This window comes from Dromaius novaehollandiae, chromosome 1 (genome assembly GCF_036370855.1).
Source record: "Dromaius novaehollandiae isolate bDroNov1 chromosome 1, bDroNov1.hap1, whole genome shotgun sequence".
Lineage (NCBI taxonomy): Eukaryota > Metazoa > Chordata > Aves > Casuariiformes > Dromaiidae > Dromaius > Dromaius novaehollandiae.
In genome coordinates, this window is record NC_088098.1 from 153,303,111 (window position 1) to 153,321,930 (window position 18,820).

Here is an 18,820-nt window from a genome sequence, read left to right on the forward strand (position 1 = left end):
ATCATGCAGAAAAATCTCACCTAGTGCTTATCGAATGCAACTGGTAAAGGTATTTTAGTCTTCCACTGAAGGTCTGTGCTTTCATCACGAGATGCCTTCTGGGTATTGCTCTTTAATGATTCGATAGTATGAGATAAATTAGAAAACTCTAAATCACTGGGTATTTTCCTGAAACAACACCTGTAAGACAATATGCATATACCTTTTCTAGAGGAGAAAGCATCAGTCAGGATCATTTCAGGTGGATGTTTTCCTAAAGTCTTAAAAATTGTGGAGGATGTCAGGAGTCCAGTGCTTTGTAGTTCTGTTGTTACGGAGGGCAATGCTTTATTATGAAGGTTTCACTGCTAGCTGAAGGGTTTGTCTGCAGGACTCCCTGTCTTTTTTTCCACAAAAAGTCCTGAAATATCCTTCTCTGCTGTTTCTGTATCATATTCACAGTGTAATCCTCTAGCCACAAAGCACTGTAATATACATCTGTGGGAGAGATGGCCTCTTTCTCTGCTGGGCTTTACTAAGTGGATAGGCCATAGCAGGAATCTAGGGTGGCAAAGCTGGTACCAGTATACCAGTACTGATAAGAAGAGAGGGCAGCAGCTGATCAATGCGTGCTACATTAGCTCTGAGAAGCTGTATGTATACTGCCTTACATGTGAGGTGTTTCAATACCCACTTTAATTTCAGCGTAACAATACAGTACATCTGAGCATGTCTGGAAGAATACTTTCTAGCCTTGCAATATAGTAAGTGGTCTTTTAGCACCAGAGAAACAGTTCAAAGTAGGTAAGTAACCATTCTGTAACAACCCTTTTTAAATGAATGGCTTATGAATCCTATTTGACCTCTCTTTTGGCCAAGTCATAGACATTGGGGAGGATTTTTTTTTTTAGTTAGCTTCTTCAAAAAGTGTGTTTCAAACTGTGCCTTTTCATGCCTGTGATGTTTTTGTTTCTTGAAATGAAGAACGTTGTCTTCTATGCTATAAAAATTTTAGATTAACAGAACGTAACAAGCCTGGTCCATGTTTCTCTGTTTGGATAGCTAAGGAAGACTCTACAGTTCTGCCTCCTGGCTGCCCTTCACAAACTTGGTGTATCTAAATGCCAGTTTGAATTGAACTGTCTTGTGGTTTTTTTTTTTTTTTAATAAAAATAGTTTTCAAGCACATAGTGCCTTGATTTTAGTGTTAAATATCTGACACCATGTAATTTTTCTGCCCCCTCCCACCCCACTTGGTTACTGGTCTGTAATTGCAATGGGATATGTTAAGGTCTTTTTTGTTATTTAAATCTAGACAGCATAAAGTTAATATTGTTAATTCTGGAAATGTAGTTAGAAGAGAGAATTTTTCATGTTGACTCTGACATATAATATATAACCTTAGCCTAGTTCTCTTATCACAATAAATTCAATGCATCTGCATTACTTTGGGAGTCAGTGGTAAACTTAATTATCATCAGCTTTCAGTAATGGTGATGAATCAGCTCAATTTGAATTAGTTAATGGAAGTATTGCATCTGTAAGAAAAATCACTACCCTTCTAATATTAAGTATTGTTAATAAAGATCACAGATCTTCTGAATATTCATATAAATGAAGTCAAAGTTGTTTTGCATTGTTTCAACTTATGTTTTTAAAGACTTAAGTTACACATACCTTAGGTGAGCCAAGGCATGCCCAGTACAGAAGGTTGTTGCCTCAGTGTTTTGAAGTTGCCTTTGATTGTTTTCTAGGTCCATGAATAGTCACTTTTTTTTCCCCACTTTTAACTGTGAGCTGTTTTATCTTTTTATTTTAAAAAGGTGCATTTGCTGCTGTAATACATCTAGTTAAATATAAAAATGATGGGAGAATCTAAGTGAAACAGTCATCAAGGATTTATTTAATAAAGAAAATATTATACTTGGACTAGGTAGTGCTGAGAAGAAACTGACTGGGCTTTCATTCTATCAATTCCACCTGTTTTTCTTTAAATGACCTCATATCTCCCTCCCACGACCCAAAGAGTTGTTGAGATTTGATCCAGACACTCAACTGGTGTATTCACTTGGTCCAAGACTTCTAGGTTGTTGGGCCGTTTAACTAAAGTGAGATGATGTTTAGACACTTTCTTACAGTCTGCTGTGCTTCATGCTCTCACAGTTGTTATAGGTGTGTCTGTTCAAGTTGCGTATGGGGTTGTCAATAGTTTGATTTAAAATAGGACCATCTATGGCCAAACTGCAATGGCAGCTTGACTCAGCTGTACTCACCAAGTAGGAGGAAACCCTCGGGAGGAAACCCTTACTCACCAATTAGTTAGGAAACCCTTAGCTAAGTCAGGGATGTGCTGCTTCTGTTTCACTGTTTTGATTCTGTTTCCCACAGCTGAATACTTTTTTTTCTCCTCTTCAGAGTTTTCTTGTTACCTCCTCTCTGTCTTAAGTAGTGTTAAGCTGTAGTGTTAAGCTTCTAGTTTTAGTCTCTTTCCTCTTTTTATTTAACTCATAATCACGCTTCACACTTGGGATGAATTTCAGTCATTCCAAAACTAGCTTCTTTGTTTTGTCTTCCTTCTGTTCATATCACTATCAGTCTGTCTAGCTGTTGTAGATCTTTGGCCTCAGCTGGCCAGTGGAAAGAAAAACCAAGACATGCTTGTTTGTTCATGCACAGACACAGTGACATGCATGCATATCCTGAAAGGAGGTGACTGTGCGGCATGCAGGTAGTTCCTTCCTGGGAATGGATTAAACTTGGACGGATCTCCAGTCAGAGGTCAGAGCAGTTGGTGCAGTTTCATTTCCCTAAACCCTGTATGTCCCATATATGGACAGCGCATCTTCTTGGGACTGAGCTCTCTTTCCAAGCAAAGAAGAAGAACGTGGAAGACTTAGGTGTCATTAGCTGGCTTCGTTATGTAGGCTGTAGTAGCCTTCCTGTATCTCAGACTTGCAAGCTGTGTTTTGGTCTTTGGTCACCTTTCTTTCCTTATCTGCCTGTATAGGCATGATCTCAGTTCTTCTATTTGATACTGCCTCAGGCCACTGACAACTCAGCTAAAGTTGTTGCCTGGGCTCTAATCATTTGCTGCATGTTGTAATTACTGTCGTTTTGTCTCTTCCTCTTCTCTTCATTCCTCATTAACCACACTGTTGTAACACAAATGCTTCTGCAACTGCCTTGCTGTGTTGATCCATTCCTTGGCTTCCTGCCATACTACATCAGATTGAAATTTCTTCGCTTTCCTTGCAAGAACCAACATAGTTTTGTCATTGGTCTAATTCATTCTTTCCTGATTGTACCTTCTTTCTTGCATAGCTGTTTCTTTATAATTTTTACATACTTCTTGCTTTGGCACAACTTGTATTTGGGTCTTCTGTCCCCTCTGAAAATCACCTTATTCTGGAAATAGCTGCTTCTCCTTACTTACCCTTTCTCTTTACTCTCCCATAGCTCAGCTGTTACTCCCTGTTAATAATTGGAGATGCGAGTCAGAGACTGAGGCAGGAAGAAATGATGATGTCAGTGCAAATAGTCACTAAACCAGTGCAATTTAGAATTTCAGCAAGTTTGTGTCTTTGTTAAAGCCCTCAGGAAACTATCACTGAATACAATTTAACCTTTTTTTTAATATTAACCTAACTAAAAAAAAAAAAATTCTCAAGTGGCTTTTAGGAAACTTGCAAGTCTCATATAATTGACTCAAGCTGGCTAAGCTGCTAATGAATCAACTCCTTGCCCTCTGAGAATAGTATGGCTGACACCCACTTTTTATTTTGCTTGCTTTATTTATTGTGCCAGCTGGTACTCTGTAAAGTGTGGTTTTAAAATTCTTTCTAGAGCTGATATTGGGAACCTGTTTTGGTATTTTCAACTGTAGCATGGAGGACAGCTCCTATATTAATAGCAGACTATTACTGTTAAGAAATGTTTAGACTACTACTGGCATGAGAAATTTTTGCAGTTTCTTTGAAGCAGTAGTGATGTAGGGATATATAGGCATTGACAGTATGTTGTCGTCTTTGTATTTAATGAAACAATTTCATTTCAGGGTTTTTAGTGCACCAATAGTTGTTCAAGACATAACATTTTTGTCACACACATCACACTTGAGTGTGTCTGATAGTAGCTGAAGGATTGTGAGAACAGCCATATGCTGATGTGCTTTCTTGGCCTCCAGAAATTTATGATTCAGGGAATTCCTGAGCTAGAGGTAGTTTCTTTGTGCTTAGTAGTGGTGGATGCAGATACATCCTGGCAAAACCCCATTAAAACACATGAATATGACTGGCTTGGCAAGGCCTTGATCACACGCAGATCAAAGGAGCAAAGAAAGAGGCCTTGGAACAGTTCCTGATTGTAATGGAAGAAAGAAGTCAGCCCATGGGTCTGAGAGCAGCAGCCATGTGTTAGCATAGATGTGAGGTTGACCAAGGTACATTTGGAAATCTACCATGCAGCTTTACCTCTAAGTTCCTCTTAAAATACTGGGAATGAATAAGGAACTGAGATTGTGATGCAGGGCTGCATTGAAAGCAAAGGACATTCAAGAATGAACTGAATGTGGCCAGAAAGGGAAAAGTGCCACTCTTTACTGTCAGACTAGACAAAAAGATTGGGCTACTGTATTATGAAGTTAGAGGTTAATAGCTTATTTTATCTATCCTGAAAAGTCTGTTCAAAAAGGGAGACTATTCAAGACAAGGTACTCAGAATGATATATTTGTCACCACATGACCCTGTAGTCTGCTAGAAAAGAAGATGTAGAGCAATCTAAGAAAAGTAGGTCACGTACCAAGTCCTGGAGAATATACCTTACCAAAGAAGTACTAAACATAAGAAACCAAAGATACATTATTTTGACAGTTCTGACAGATCTGCCACATGGTTTGCTTTTAAGCTCTGCCTGGTCAGACTTATCACACAAAGCACCAAGTGTTCAAATAATAACTAGTTCACTAGAGCAAGCAAGGAGGAGGAATTCTTTTGTCTTTGAAATTAAGCAGAGAAGAATCTGAGAAGAACCAAAAAATATGCCTAGGACATGGGAGAAAGCCTTAAGTTGAAGAAACTAAGAGCACTGGAACCAAGTGGAAGTTGGAAATAGAAGACTAATAAAATACATCAGTGAACTTGCCAAGCATAAGTTTGGTCCCAGGACCCAGTATTTAAGTGAAGGCAGTTAAAATGCATCAGTTATGTACAGTGATAGAAAAGAAGTTCATGTATAGAAAAAAAGTCTATTCTGTTGAGGAATCACAATGAGAAAGCAGTCTGGTTTGACAAAAGGGTGTGGGAACGCTGTGCTGTTCCTTAGGTTGGAACTGAAGGAAGAGTGGAGCATGACCAGGTACCTTGGAAGCTTCTTGGAAAAGTGGCTCAGTGTGGAAAGAACACTTAATATGAGTACACGTTTTAAGAACAACCATGTCCCTTCTGGTTTCTTTTCTCTGTGTCTGTCTTTGTACTGATTTTCCATCCTGGCTCACAAGGATGCTGATGACACATGTACATCCTTGACTAATTAGAAAAGTCTCTAATTTTCAAATAACTTATGCGATTTCAAGGAAGGGGTGTGGGACTCCCACAGGCTTGGATCACCCTCCTGTTGCTTGCCTATGATAGGCCTGTTCTTGGGTAAGACTGTGTAGGAGGCTGTCTTAAAGACTACAGACTACAGCTTCTGGTTGGCACCCCAGAGGCAGAAGGAATGCCTACGCTCTCAGATGTGTGCCTTTGTAGAAACGTGTTTTTTAAACCTTCTACTCTCCACCCCCTCGATCTCCTGTAATCACGTAATTTAAAGAGGGCATGTCTATGGTGTGTTTGGGTTTGGGTTTTTTTTTTTTTACCCTCTGGGAATTTTCCATAGCATATTTACTCTTGAGAAGGTTTGGTCATAAACCACATTGAAAACTGAAATCTCCTGTTCCTTGAAACCTGTTAATTTTATAAACCGCAAGCAAAATATAGTGAGGCAGCTGCATTGAAAGTTTTCCCATATGACCCACCAATAACCTTAGCCTAGCCCAACCTCTCTAGCTGTGAGGGATAGCTAACCCTGTCCTGGCTGGGCCCTAGACAGCTAATGATCAGAAACTACTAGTTGGACAGAAAAGGTTCTAGCAGCTGCCAGACATTGTCCCTCTGGGGTCTGATGAGTCAGCTTGTAATTCTTGAATAATCTAGATTGTCTAGGCTTTTTTCATTAAGATAGTACACATATATTAAATTAATTCTGCAGATGAATAGAGCAAAGGCATTCATTTTTGACTGACTGTTTTTACTGCTTCTCACCCCAACCCTCCCCCTTTTGTAGAAACAGTATTATCTTTTTTGTGTGTGTTTTTCCATCTAATCCAGATATTAACTGCCAGTCGTAATAGCGTGATACCCATGTGGCAGAATGGGGGCTCCATTTTACTGCGTGTCTGAGTAGCTATGATTTTGTCCTACCTCTTTTCCTGCTTGCAAATTAAAGCATGTATTTTGGTACCAGGTTGGGAGAGGAGGAGTGTTAATTTACCTAACTTTCCCCTGACTAAAGAAAATGGCTATAATGAAAGCAGTTCTAGGATTGGTTTCCTACAGCTGATGAGCGTATAGTAACATGAGTCAATCAGACTGTCTTGTTGAATTTTATTATATCTCTACCTACTGCTTAATAAGATACAGGAACCAGAATGAGCCTCTTCCCAGACATAGCTTTCATTCCTTCAAATCTCTGTCTTCAATTTCTTGCCTGCTTTCTCCAGCATCATTACACATTAACTATTTTTAAATTACCTGGAAGGCTTTGGGTGCAGTTTATGTCCGTGAGTGTTTCCTGTTTTTCTGTATTTGTTTCTTTCAAGGTTGTTTTTGCTTTTCTCATTCCCACGGCACACAAAGAAACATCTTACACTCTAAGCTATCCTGAGTATATAAGCACATCTGTGCTCTCTGCTTTTTTTTTTTCTTTCTCCTTCTTTTCAGAGAACGTGAAAACTATCCTACTGTTTTAAATACACTTCTGGTTTAGTCCTGATCTGTTTCTGATATTTGCCAGTGAATGATGCTTCAAATAAGGCTTGATTGTCCCAGTGTTATATTCTTCTCAATCAGCAATTTGAGCTTTATGGAGCTGGAGGTGGCTTCTGGACCATTATGCTTTCATAGCTACCTGTGAGCCTACACTCCATTAATTTGCGTAATCCCAGTTTGAATCCATGTCTACTTTTGGCATCTGTGACATCCTGTGGCAGTAAGTTTCACAATTTCATTATACATTATGTGGAAATAGTACTTCCTTTTGTTTATCTTTAACCTTCTGTCTGCTAATTTCATTATGTGCTGCCTAATTCTAGTTTTATGAGGAAATGTTTTCCACATCATTCTTGATTTTTATAAGCTGTTTGTGAATGGATAACTTTTTTTTTTTTTTTGTCTTCTGTATTGAAGAGTTCTGATCTCTCATGTCTCTCCATATTTCTAGTCATCCTTTAGTAGTTCTCTGTATCTTTTCTAGATGTGTTTTTGAGAGCTGGTATTTGGAACAGCACACACAATTTAAGATGCAAATACCCTATGATCTATGCTGCTATGACCTCTCTGACTGGCTGCTGATACTGTTTGTCTTTTTAACTGTTGCTGATGGTTGAAGTGATATCAGAGGACTCGCCACAAAAACGTAAAGAACTTTCCTGTGTGGCAATATTAGAATGGATCCTATCATTGTATACATGTACAGTTAGGGTATGTACATTTTTCTGGTGGATAGCTTTGTCTTTTCCATCATTTGAATTCATCTGAGGTTGTATCTTGTACCGATTTTTAACCTCTACATGTCCTTAAATTTAGATCATGGATCTAAATTTAACATCTGTCTTGGATAACTTTCTATCATCTGTGTATTCTTGAAAGGACTGCTTTTATTAAAACAGGAATAATACTCTTTATGAACATGCTTTCACTGTGTTTAGTTCACATAGTTCTTCCTGTGTGAATGAGAGCTGGCTTGGAAGCCATTCATGAACAGTAGAAAAATTGGCTGACTGCTATAAAGCCATTGAGCTAATATTTTATTTTAAGGAACTTAAAGGCTGCTTTAAGGAAGCAGTGGAAGGGGTGTATTTTTTTGATACTAACAAATGGTGTACAATTGCTCTTTTTTCAAATGGAAATACGTTCAGCCATATTTGCTACTCTAGAAGAGCGTTACCAGTAGTCAGTGTAAAGACCACTAGAAGAAAAGTGGCTTCCTCTGTCCCTACAAGAGAATCAAGCTGAACCTCTCTCTTCATAAAGATTTTCTGTTTCTACTTCTGGATTTTTCCTCCTGCACTTCTCCTAGCTACTCTGCCAGAGATCTACTGTGCTCATTTTATTCAGATGTACCCTGTGTGAATTTAAAAAGTAGTACTTGCCTTGCAGTGTTGAGCATTTGTGTTAATACACATGCAAAAAAAGCCTGTTTTTCACCTTCTCTGTAAGATAGGCTGGGTGGATTTGGGGTTGTACTTGGTTGCCTGAAAATATGCATCTAGTGTATCTGTGATACCTCTGAGAGGCAGGGAGCTGTCAAATATGTAGGACCCATGAGTGACTGCTGCCCTTCTGGAAGCAGCAGCAGGAGTCTGCGGAGGAGACCTAAACTCACCTCTGTGTTTAGACAACCAGATCTGGTGTGTGGTATGTATTTGGCTTTGAGGGTTACTGGGACGTGAATCTTTCATTTCTAACTGGTACTGTGATAGCACTTGTGGCTTGAATTTAGGTGTTGACGTGGCAACACTGTGCAGTGTCAGATACCTACTAACTTGGGCATATGGAGGGCTCCCAGTTCTATGTGCAAAGTAAAATTTGTAATAGAACAAAAGATGTCCAGAAATAAGTGGCAGAGTGCCTATCCAATCCAAGTCTTTTCCATGACTTTTACTATGGTTTTGATCTATGATTTCACCTGAGTATTCAAAATAATGAACATAATTCTCTTTTGCACCAGTATTGATGAATCAGTAATGAAAAAAGATTCATCAAGGTTAACTACTGAGTGTTGTTCTGTGCAAGTGGAGGCTGTGAAAATAGGAAGCTTGTGAGTGATCGTGTTATTGGGGGCTGCCTGTATTAAGCCAATTATTTAGCCTTTATTCTGTGAGGTTGCAGTCTTGAGTGTCACTTCAGCTTCTTGCTTGTGCCACTTTAGTGTGATCTTCGGTCTTAATGTACTTTTTCGGCCTGTTTGAACCTATCTAGATTGACTGAAGTTTGCTGTAGTTAGTTGGTATTGTTTACCTCCATGCCTCCAGTAAACTGTTTTCTGTTTTAGTCAAAGGAAGTACAGCTCTGGACTGTAGTACACCTTGGTATAGCAGGATTTTGCCTAGATAGAATAAATTATTTATTGTACTCTATCTGGTATTGGTAGAACATAAAATTTTTCACCGCTTTATGTAGAGTCAGCAATAGGTCTGTAGTAAATTGGTGTTTGAAGTCCACATCATATGTTTGAAAAAATTTGCTTTGTGGATAAATTTGTAGAGTGCTGTCTGTTACTGTTTTTTTTTCCTGTTGATTTTTATATCAAAGTTGGTGTTATTGAGAGCAAGGAAATGGATATTATTTTTCTTGCTGAATTTATAGCACCTAGTAGTTTGTAAGGTATGTCACCCTGCGAGTAGAGGTACTGCTTACCTGCCCAAGGAGCTTCAGAGTGTGTCTTCATTAAAAATTTCCAGTTGTAACAGTGTAGTTCTGCTTGTGTAATTACAGCTCAATGTATGCAGTCTAAGGACTTGAGGCAAGACTTGACTTGGACTGAAAAGCAGCCTCTGTTCTGCAACTTGGTAAAGATTCTGCATTTCTGCTGTGTTCATGAGAAAAATCATTTTCAGTTGTTCCATTGTCCCATTCTTAGAAATATCTCCATCTGCTTTTCCCCTTTCCTGCTTTAGAGCATGCTTCTCTCTGATATAAGTAAATGCTCCTACTCAAAACAAAGGCACCAAGTAAATTAAAGTAATAGCAGTGCAGTAAGCACAAGATCAAGTATTTGCCCAGGTAAGATGTAATTTGACATGTATCTGAAAGATTAGGGAGCATTGTTACACTAGGAAGCATTTTTGACACTGTCTCTGGAAGACGCCATGTATGAGCTGCTGCAGTACACCTGTTTCTCAACACTTCACTTGCTGGAAGATGTGGCTGGCATCCTCTACAAAACCAGCAGACTTATCTGCTTGAAGCAGGAGTCGTTTCAGGAGGGAGAGTCCCGGCAGCTGGCTTGCCTGCTGTTATTTCCAGTTGGCGCTACCTTCCTCAGTAGGGCTTTAGCTTGTGAAACATGGAATGTCTTTACACGGGTCCATGTTTTTGGCAGAGATGTGGGAATGAGAGCGCGAAAGTGCAGATTTCTCACCTTGGGTTGCCACGTGTCAGCAGAAACTGATTTGTTCCATTTTGTCCCTCTAGTGTCTCTTCTCTGACTTCTTCAGTGCCAAGCTGCTGAATGTGTTTCCTTTTTCAGTTTTGCTATGTAAAAATCTTAGGGAGGAAGCTGGATGCGTCAGAACAGTCTCTTGGTCTGTAGTTAACATGTCTTGACAAATAAGCCAGTGCAAAACTTTGTCAGAAGCACTCTGGGCATCGTGAACATGATTCTGAGAAATCATTTGTCTACTGCTGGGATCTGTCAGTGTTTTTTTCCCATCTTTTGTTACAGAAGTAAATTCCGATTATTATTATTTTTGGTGAATAAATTGTTGGATAATTCTAAAGTGTTGACAGCTCCCATCTTGATAGCTGACTTTTATTTCATGAACCTCAAATTGTTGTTCTTGCATACTAAGAATCCTTCAAGTTGATTTCTGTGTAATTTAATCATACTTTTGACTCTATTAAAGGTAGTATTTAAGACCAATATATGTATTCAATTTTAAAAGGATTGTGCTTAATGACATTTCAATTCTTTAGTAAAAGGTATTGTGAAAATGGGGCGGGAAAAAAATGCATTGCTTCTATTTGCTCTGCAAGCTGCTCTTATTTCATTGATTTGTTTGTCTGCGTTTTCTTCTTCTAGAGTTTTAGAATGCCAAGGCCTGCCCATTGTGAATGGGCAATGCGATCCCTATGCCACGGTTACCTTAGCAGGACCCTCCAGGCAAGTATTGCAAATACAAGAACATTTGCTAACAATGATTTGTTTCCTTCATCGTTAGAAACCTGCATTCTCAGATGGTCAGAGGGTTGTGTGTGCATGTATGAACTAGTGAATTATACTAGAGCAAGTAATTTGAGGTTTATTTCACTTTTAATGTATATAAAGGTCTGAATAATTTTTAAATAATTTGATTATCCTGGAGTATTTAATTTCTGGTGAGGTTTAATTTGTGCAGCTTCTCACATAGCAATTGGAGGTCAGTTTTTAACCAAATTTATTGCCCAATTTTGGGTGGGTGGGGAGGCAGAATACATCAACATCTTGCAGAATATGCGCATTTGTATGTGAATATTTTGGGATCTTTTCACTTTCAAGGTGTGGCAAATTAATGTATATGCAAAATGCTGTAGGTGACTCAGTCCTGTAATTCAAACTATGCGGACATAGTACTGGGATAAAACTCTGGAAAGAGGTTTAAATAATTAGATGGTATGATACATTCTGCACAGTACTCTTCAGTTTAAATTTGGGATTAAATTTTCATGTTCTGTTACAAAATTTCACATACTGTTAGACATCACTATTTTGGTTTTGCTGATCTGGAGAGTCATTCTGTATGTCTGTGCCCCGTTAGAAATAAAGTGGGTCTACATCTACCTCTCCTTGTCTGCTCCCCCCAAGTCCTGATAATGTACAACTCCGGATAATGCAAAACGTTTTGTTTCCCTTCAAAACATAGAGCATAGCTCCATCCTCCTCCTATCTGTTGTTTTGGTGGAGGGGAGAAGGCTTGCCTTCCATCTTCAGTGAGCGGTATGCAGCTTATTCCCATCCACTGCTTTGTTATTGTCCAGTAGTTGTGCTTGCCTTAATCATCTCCCATTTTGCATCCTACTTCCCAGTCTCCTCCCTGATGGGCTTATCAGTAAAGAGGTTGATTGGCAAGTGTTGCTGATGAGGTGGGGTAGGCAGTCAGCCCTATGTCCTAGAGGCGATTAGGCTCTCTTATCTCTCAGCTCCTCTTAGGAATAGTGAGATATTTTTAATCTCTAAATCATTCTCCTCTCTGGATTTTTTAATTCGTCTCCTTCTGGAGTAGGAAAGCTGATTTATGGTACTGCATTTTATGCAATGCCAAGCGTAAAAATGTCAACAGATGTGCTGCTGTTTATTGTGTAATTTGTACTTATAGAGCTTAGAGACTTCTCAACCAGAACTCATTCTGCGCCTGTATTATAGATAGGAAAACAGGGTATGTTGGTGGACTGGCTCATTCAAGTCACACAGAGAGCTTTTAGCAGCACTGGGAATTAAACCCAGCTTTGCTTAGCCACTGTTAGAGAAGACCTAGAGTTGTCTGGTCAATATAACCAGTTATAAGCAATATAAGCAGCTTTGCTGCATGAGAAATGAGGGATAAATTCTGGGATGAAATGATTAGTAGGTCAGGTTTCCATGTGGTTGTTGCACCTCTCCATCTGTGCCTGTTTTATCTATACCCTCTTATTACTGCTGAGCTGTAGAGGAAATTCGGTGAGCTTTTCAGTTGTAGGTAACTAGGGCAAATCAAGCGTTAGGTTCATAATATTTGGAAATCATCAAACAGCTGTTTGGCTGGCCTGTGTGAAATACAGTGGCTGGCTTTAGCTCGATACCAAGCAGTTAGTATTAGTCTATATTCTAAAATGAAGACACAGGAGGAAGATACTGTCTATAGAGGAATGAATGGGCAGCGCTGAACTTTGTCAGGCGTATTGCCCCGTGAGAGGTTTGAGGGAGATCTGCCACGCACCGTTCATTCCTACATAGCTGTAGAAATTGGAGACTTCTGCTCAGGACCTTTCATAGTAGTTCAACAGCATAACATTTACTATGGGCTGTTGGGGCTGCAGGGAAAATGGTGAGAAGGAAGAGAGGTATATAATACAGCAATAAAAATATGACTTTTTAATCTTATAAAAAGTTGAGGTTTTTTTTAAAAAAAAAAAAAGGGTTTGAGGTGCTTGTGTGCTGGACTGTTTCTCTGAATAATCTCTTCATTCTTATCAAGTAAATTATTAATTATTTTTGATTATTTAACACATTGAAAAGTAATCATTAATTCCTCATGCCAAGTTTACAAAAAGTAAAATACAGAAATATGTGTATCAGTCCTCATCTATCTCCTGTGCTTTTAAGGCATGAGAACTTCCTGAGTCACATCACAATTGAAAATGTCCCCAAAATACAGCTGCTCAGATCCCCATTCCTGCAAGTTGCTTTGTACAGATGTGAGACTGCCAGATGGGGCAAGTGACAAAATCGGGGTTCAAGGATGCCAGTTTAAGAGTAGATAACAAACTGCAATTACTTACCCTTTAGAAAATCAGGCATGCAGTGAATCCCTGTCTTAAACGTGTGCGAGCGCAGGTGCCCTGTTGTGCTAGAGCCACATGGCACTCCAGTTTTATCAAATAAATCAAATGTGTGACTATTTCATTATTGCTCAGTGGCTCTGTTCTAGGATTCTGCTAATGTTGTTTCTTATACTTTTTTTTTCTTTCCTTAATTCAGATCGGAAGCCAAAAAGACTAAAGTTAAAAAGAAGACCAACAATCCACATTTTGATGAAGTGTTTTATTTTGAGGTTGGTATTTCAAAGGAATGGATGATAAGATGAAATACTACACTGTAGATAGTTGGCACAGCAGCCTGCCCCGTGTTGTGCCAGCTGTCTTCTTTGAAGGCTGTTTCAAAGCATAGCGCAGAGCACAGAAGTATCCAGATTCGGACTAGCTGTCTGCTGAGGCAGCAATATATTGCTTCAGCCCAGGTGCTCAAAGGAAAAGCTTCTAGCCACTTCTCCTGAGCAGCAGGCTTTTCATTCCCCTATAACTCAACCCAGGCAGTTTTGAGAAAGGGTGGATAAGACTAGGATTTCTTCTTATTATTATTTTTTATTACTTTTTATTTATTTGTTTAGCTTGTGTGGTTCTTTCTACCCTATGTTTTTTCTACCCTGTCTTCCCTAGTCAGTGGGAGGAAGGTTGTCTCATAGGAATATTAAAACATTGAAAACAGCAGAAAGAAAGCATATTCAAAACTGGATGTTTTAGCTGTCTACCATTCTGCTACAGTAGCAGTGCCTTTTCTCCAAGTGGGTGAAACCTCTGCAACTTTATTTGACATAGAAATCCTGTTAAGACAAACTGTAACTCATAAGTGCTCCTTTTCTTTTTTTTTTTCTCTAGTAAGAGTAGCAGTAAATGTGGCGTTTTCTGTGCATATATATGTGTGCGTATGTACGTGTATAGCTATATAGCTTGAATACCTCTTGAAACTTTTCGTTCTGCCTTATAAAGTATCTGCATCTTTCTCTTTGCTTTTTATCTGGGACATTTTAGTCCTGGTCTACACTTTATGGCTCTAACTAAATTGATATCTCAAAAATGTATCTGGCATAACTAGTTGATGAAAAGCCAGAGTAGTACAATGCAGTTGGCATACCGTTGAAAAACCCTTTCTGCCCTTATATATTGCATCATTCAGGTCACATCTGCACTAGAAATTGTTACTGGTGTAGGAATGGCACTTAAGGATGTGGTTTCTAAAGTAAATTCAGGAGCACGTGCAGCCATAGCAGGCAGGAGCCAGGAAGAGAAGAGCTGTGGAGCCATACAACTGATGTTGCATCATGCTGATCTGAAGTGCACATGTCATTCTGGACAGTGCCAGTGAGGGAGCTTATTGCTTTCCCCCTCCACCCTCAATAAACTATCATCTTTACCTAGAAGCTGGACAGTTATAGCAAAATCTAAAGCCAGTCATGCCAGCAGAAATGTGCTCATGTTGGTGTAATATATTTGGTTTTGAGGAACAGATACAATAAGCTCTTTATTGGCAGAAGCGCTCTCTTGCTGCCCTAAGTGGTGGAAGCACTGAGGGTTGGCAAGGATAGCTTTCTAGGGTAGTCTTTGCTGTGGTAATCCAGCAAATATTTCTAGGGTATAACTTCACTGCAGATTTAACCGTGGCTAGTGGTGAGCCTCTATCCCTGCCTGACTCCGTATGCCTGCAGCCCTGCTGGTGCTGCATGGGCATGGCTGGCAGGGGAGAGATCCCGCAGCTCTGGAGTAGAGAATCTGCACCGAGGTGCCCTGTGTGTTCGCTCTGGGCTGCCTGCGATATCAGCTTCTCACCTGGTCCAGAGCTGCTGCCTTTGGCGGTGACACAGGAGTGATGCTGTATGTAAATAAGCCGAAATGGGCTTCCTCGTTCCTGACATAGGTAGTTCTGGAGGCATCTGACTGAGATGTGTCTGAGATGAATGAGAGTGTAATCCAAGAATTCAGTCTGCAAACCACAAAGCTTCACCTGTCTGATTCCTCTGCCCTCTGTGCCTTTCAGAAACAGAGCAAACAAATTCAAACAAATTAAACACTGAACTTGGCAGCTGATGGCAGATCGGGAGGAAGAATGAGAGAAAAAGGAAGCACCTGCTAGCTGGAATTATGGAAGGGGGCTGGAGGCTTGCTTAGTTTGCCTTTTTGCTAAAAGCCAGGTTGCATGCAAGGATCAGCAGGAGCAAACGCTGAGCTCAAGCCCATGCCCCAGCTGTTCTGCTAACTCAGAGTAAAAGGTTTTCTGTGTGGTAAGAACAGAGCTGGGGCCGTGTCTGAATCAGCAGGAACTCTGCTACAAAAACATACCCCCAGTGCAGACAGAGTCATCATAGATTTATGTCATTTTTTGAGAGTGGTTAGTACATACCTAGCTAAATGTCTCCAGAGACCAAGGTTCAGGAAAACAGCTATGACTGGGAAATACATTCAGTAAAGAGACGTGAGCAGCCTTGTAGCTGATGCAGGCTAACAGAATACACTGATTTCTGTAGAGCTGCACAGATTCATGCTGTTGACAGAGGTGTCATTTGCCACTTCCAAACAGCTTCATCAGCTTTCCTGCAGTCTGCTAGCCCAGGGACTGGCTGTGGATCCAAGGAGGAAGAAACTCTGTAAAAGTCAGTGAATAGATACTTTCCTTTCTACAACAAAAAAGTCACATAGGTTTACTTTTCTACGTGGAAAATAACTCCTCATTGGTTTGTGAAATCTAAGTGCTCATTAAAAGGGTGGAACAAGTGAAACTTGCACCTGAGGGTTGGGAACCATTTCCACCACCATCCAGCTGCAGCCCTGCAAAGGGACTCAGAGGTCTATATGCAGCTACAAGAAAATTCCCCTCTCATGGGAACTGAGGAAGGTAGGTGCTGAGGACCCCTTTGCAAACCCACATGTGCTGAAAAAGTTCTGAGCAGCTGGTAAGTGGCTTGGCAATTTTGCCTAAATAAAGGGAGCAACAGGACTGAGCTGTGTCCTCCTAGTTGTCACACACCTTTTTACAGCAATTTCAGTGCTGTGGGCTAGGAATCCCCTAATATCCAATTCCATCCTTAGTACTGATGGACTTCATACAACTATCTTTTTAGGAATACAGCTCTTGAGTATTTAAATTAATCTGCATGCTGAGCAGGCATACAGGTACACAGGTCTTACACGTGCAGACTCCAGCAAAGCTTCTCAGAGAAGTGTTTACTAGACAGATTGTGCCATAAGTTACACCTGCGCTGGAACTTTTTTTGAGCACTCATGTGTTACAGCGAATAAAAAAATTTATAAATTAGCTTCCTTATTCAAAATTACACCATTAGCTTCACAGTAGTAGTAGAAAATAAGTCATTTTCAGTTATGTAGGATAATTTCTTGAAGCCACAATGAAGATGCTTGCAAGGTAGGGTAAAGAAATTTGTGCTGAACTCCTGAAATTGTATGGTGTATTTAAATCACCATGCTCTTGGGCTTGCAGGTGCATTTGAGTCAATTATAGACCAGAGGGTTTGGTCTCCAGTGCTGCCTAGTACCGTTTAGGTGTTAGGTATCACCTCAAAAATGGTGCTTGTTCACAAAAAGAAAGGCTACATTCAGTGTCACATGCTGAGGATGATACTCCTCTGGTTCCTTTCTTTCTGTGCAGCTAAATCTTTGCCTCCCTTGTTTGTACCGTCTGGCGTACAATGTAAAACTAAGAAGCTAAGTTTACAATAAAAGCTACTTTTCGTGAGTGGGAAGTATTAAGCCACAAGAGTATTTTAAACCTACAATAAAGTTACGCTTGTATGTGTAACCAAGAGCTGAACCCACACATTATACATGCTTGCATTTGATCAGTTTCTGCTGTGGTTTCAGCTGGGTGGGGTAGCCTTTTTCTCAAGTTTCTGACACTAGTCAAAAATACAGCCATCAAAGTCTCTCTTTCTTTTTTTTCCTTTTTATCATGCTAGAAAACAAATTTTAAGAACTGTTTGCATAAAAACTTTCTCTTCTCTGATGCACTTCACTTGCAGCTATCTTTCCATGTCTTTCTGCCTGTGCTTTGCTGCTTATCGATGTTGCAAATGTGGTTGGTGAGAAAAGCTAAACTGTGGACCTGATTCTACATTCTGATATGCATAACAGTCTAGCATCTCTTGGAAAATTGATCTGCTTGGTATTTTTATGTGGGCGTAATTAACTGATATCTAAGATAGCAGAACAGGCAGAACTTCCCAGTTTTAATTTGACCCACTGTAAAATGTTGGGGGGAGGGGGAAGGTTTTCGTTGGTTGGTTTTTTTAAGCTCTTCAGAGTGCCTCACAGCATCTGTTGTAAGACTATATTTCAAGCCACTTACTAATCGCCCTTTTTTTGCCTAGATAGATTCTAAAAGGAAAAGTAAGTGGTCTTCCTTCACCTTACTTCTTTTTTTTCAATGTGAACTCAAAGTACCATAGTAATATTAAAGATTCCCTTTTCTGGTTAAAGAAGGTATGGTGTATGATGTAGTTATTCTTTGATATGATTATGTAGCACTTCTGAGTAGTGAGGAATCTGTTTAGTCAACAGGTTTATTCAGATGCATAAAGGTTTTCAGAATCAGGACTAAAGTTACTGCTCATGGTCAAAGACTGCAGTCTGCCAGGACTTTGTACAAGTAACAGAGAAATTCTTTTGTATCAGATTAATTTGTTAAAGATTATTCCTTTTCACTAGGTTACAAGACCCAGTAGCTACAACAAGAAATCCCATTTTGATATTGAAGATGTTGATGAAGTCGATAAAATGGAGATCAGGTAATATAAAACACTTTGTACAAATTAACTTTTCTTCCAAAGTTGTGTAACTTTATATTAGGCTTAGTTTTCCAAGTGGCAAGCATGGTTTTACTTCTGATAAATCAAGATGAGTCTTTCTCACTGTGTCTGTATGCTCCTTTACCTCCACAGTCCTGTAGATCATGTCTGAATGTACATGACAGTTCCACTGTGGAAGAGGTCCTGATTATTTTCCTCAGTATCATGTGTGAATTAGTAATATGCTGTTGTCACTAAGTGTAGCCTTTTATTTCTGGGCTCCTCTTCCCTCCCTTCCTCAGTTCCCCAAGAGAGCCTAGAAGTTATGGGATGTTCTCAGTTTGAAGAATCTGTTTTCTTTTATCCCCTCACTTTAGCAACCCAAATGGAGGTCTTCTTTCCCTGATAGGAAACTCTTGAGCTCAGAGTTTCTTTGCGACTGAGGCAGTTTCTCTTCCTTTTTGCCTGCCAGAATTTAACTTCTTCTTGAAAGGTTGGGTATGATACATGTGAAATCCATTGCACAGGAAAGCAGCTCTAACTTCAAAAGCAAA

General features: G+C 39.7%; 1 protein-coding gene across 5 annotated transcripts in view; it reads left to right on the forward strand.

Annotated features, from left to right (window-relative positions):
- RASA3 (RAS p21 protein activator 3) overlaps window positions 1-18,820 on the forward strand; it is a 185,479-nt gene that overhangs the window by 139,700 nt on the left and 26,959 nt on the right. For all 5 annotated transcript variants that reach the window (XM_026096948.2, XM_026096945.1, XM_026096947.2 and 2 more), the window contains 3 exons: window positions 11,039-11,119; window positions 13,673-13,745; window positions 18,187-18,266. In XM_026096948.2, coding sequence (XP_025952733.1) covers window positions 11,039-11,119; window positions 13,673-13,745; window positions 18,187-18,266 — 234 coding nt within the window. The remainder of the gene's footprint in view (window positions 1-11,038; window positions 11,120-13,672; window positions 13,746-18,186; window positions 18,267-18,820) is intronic.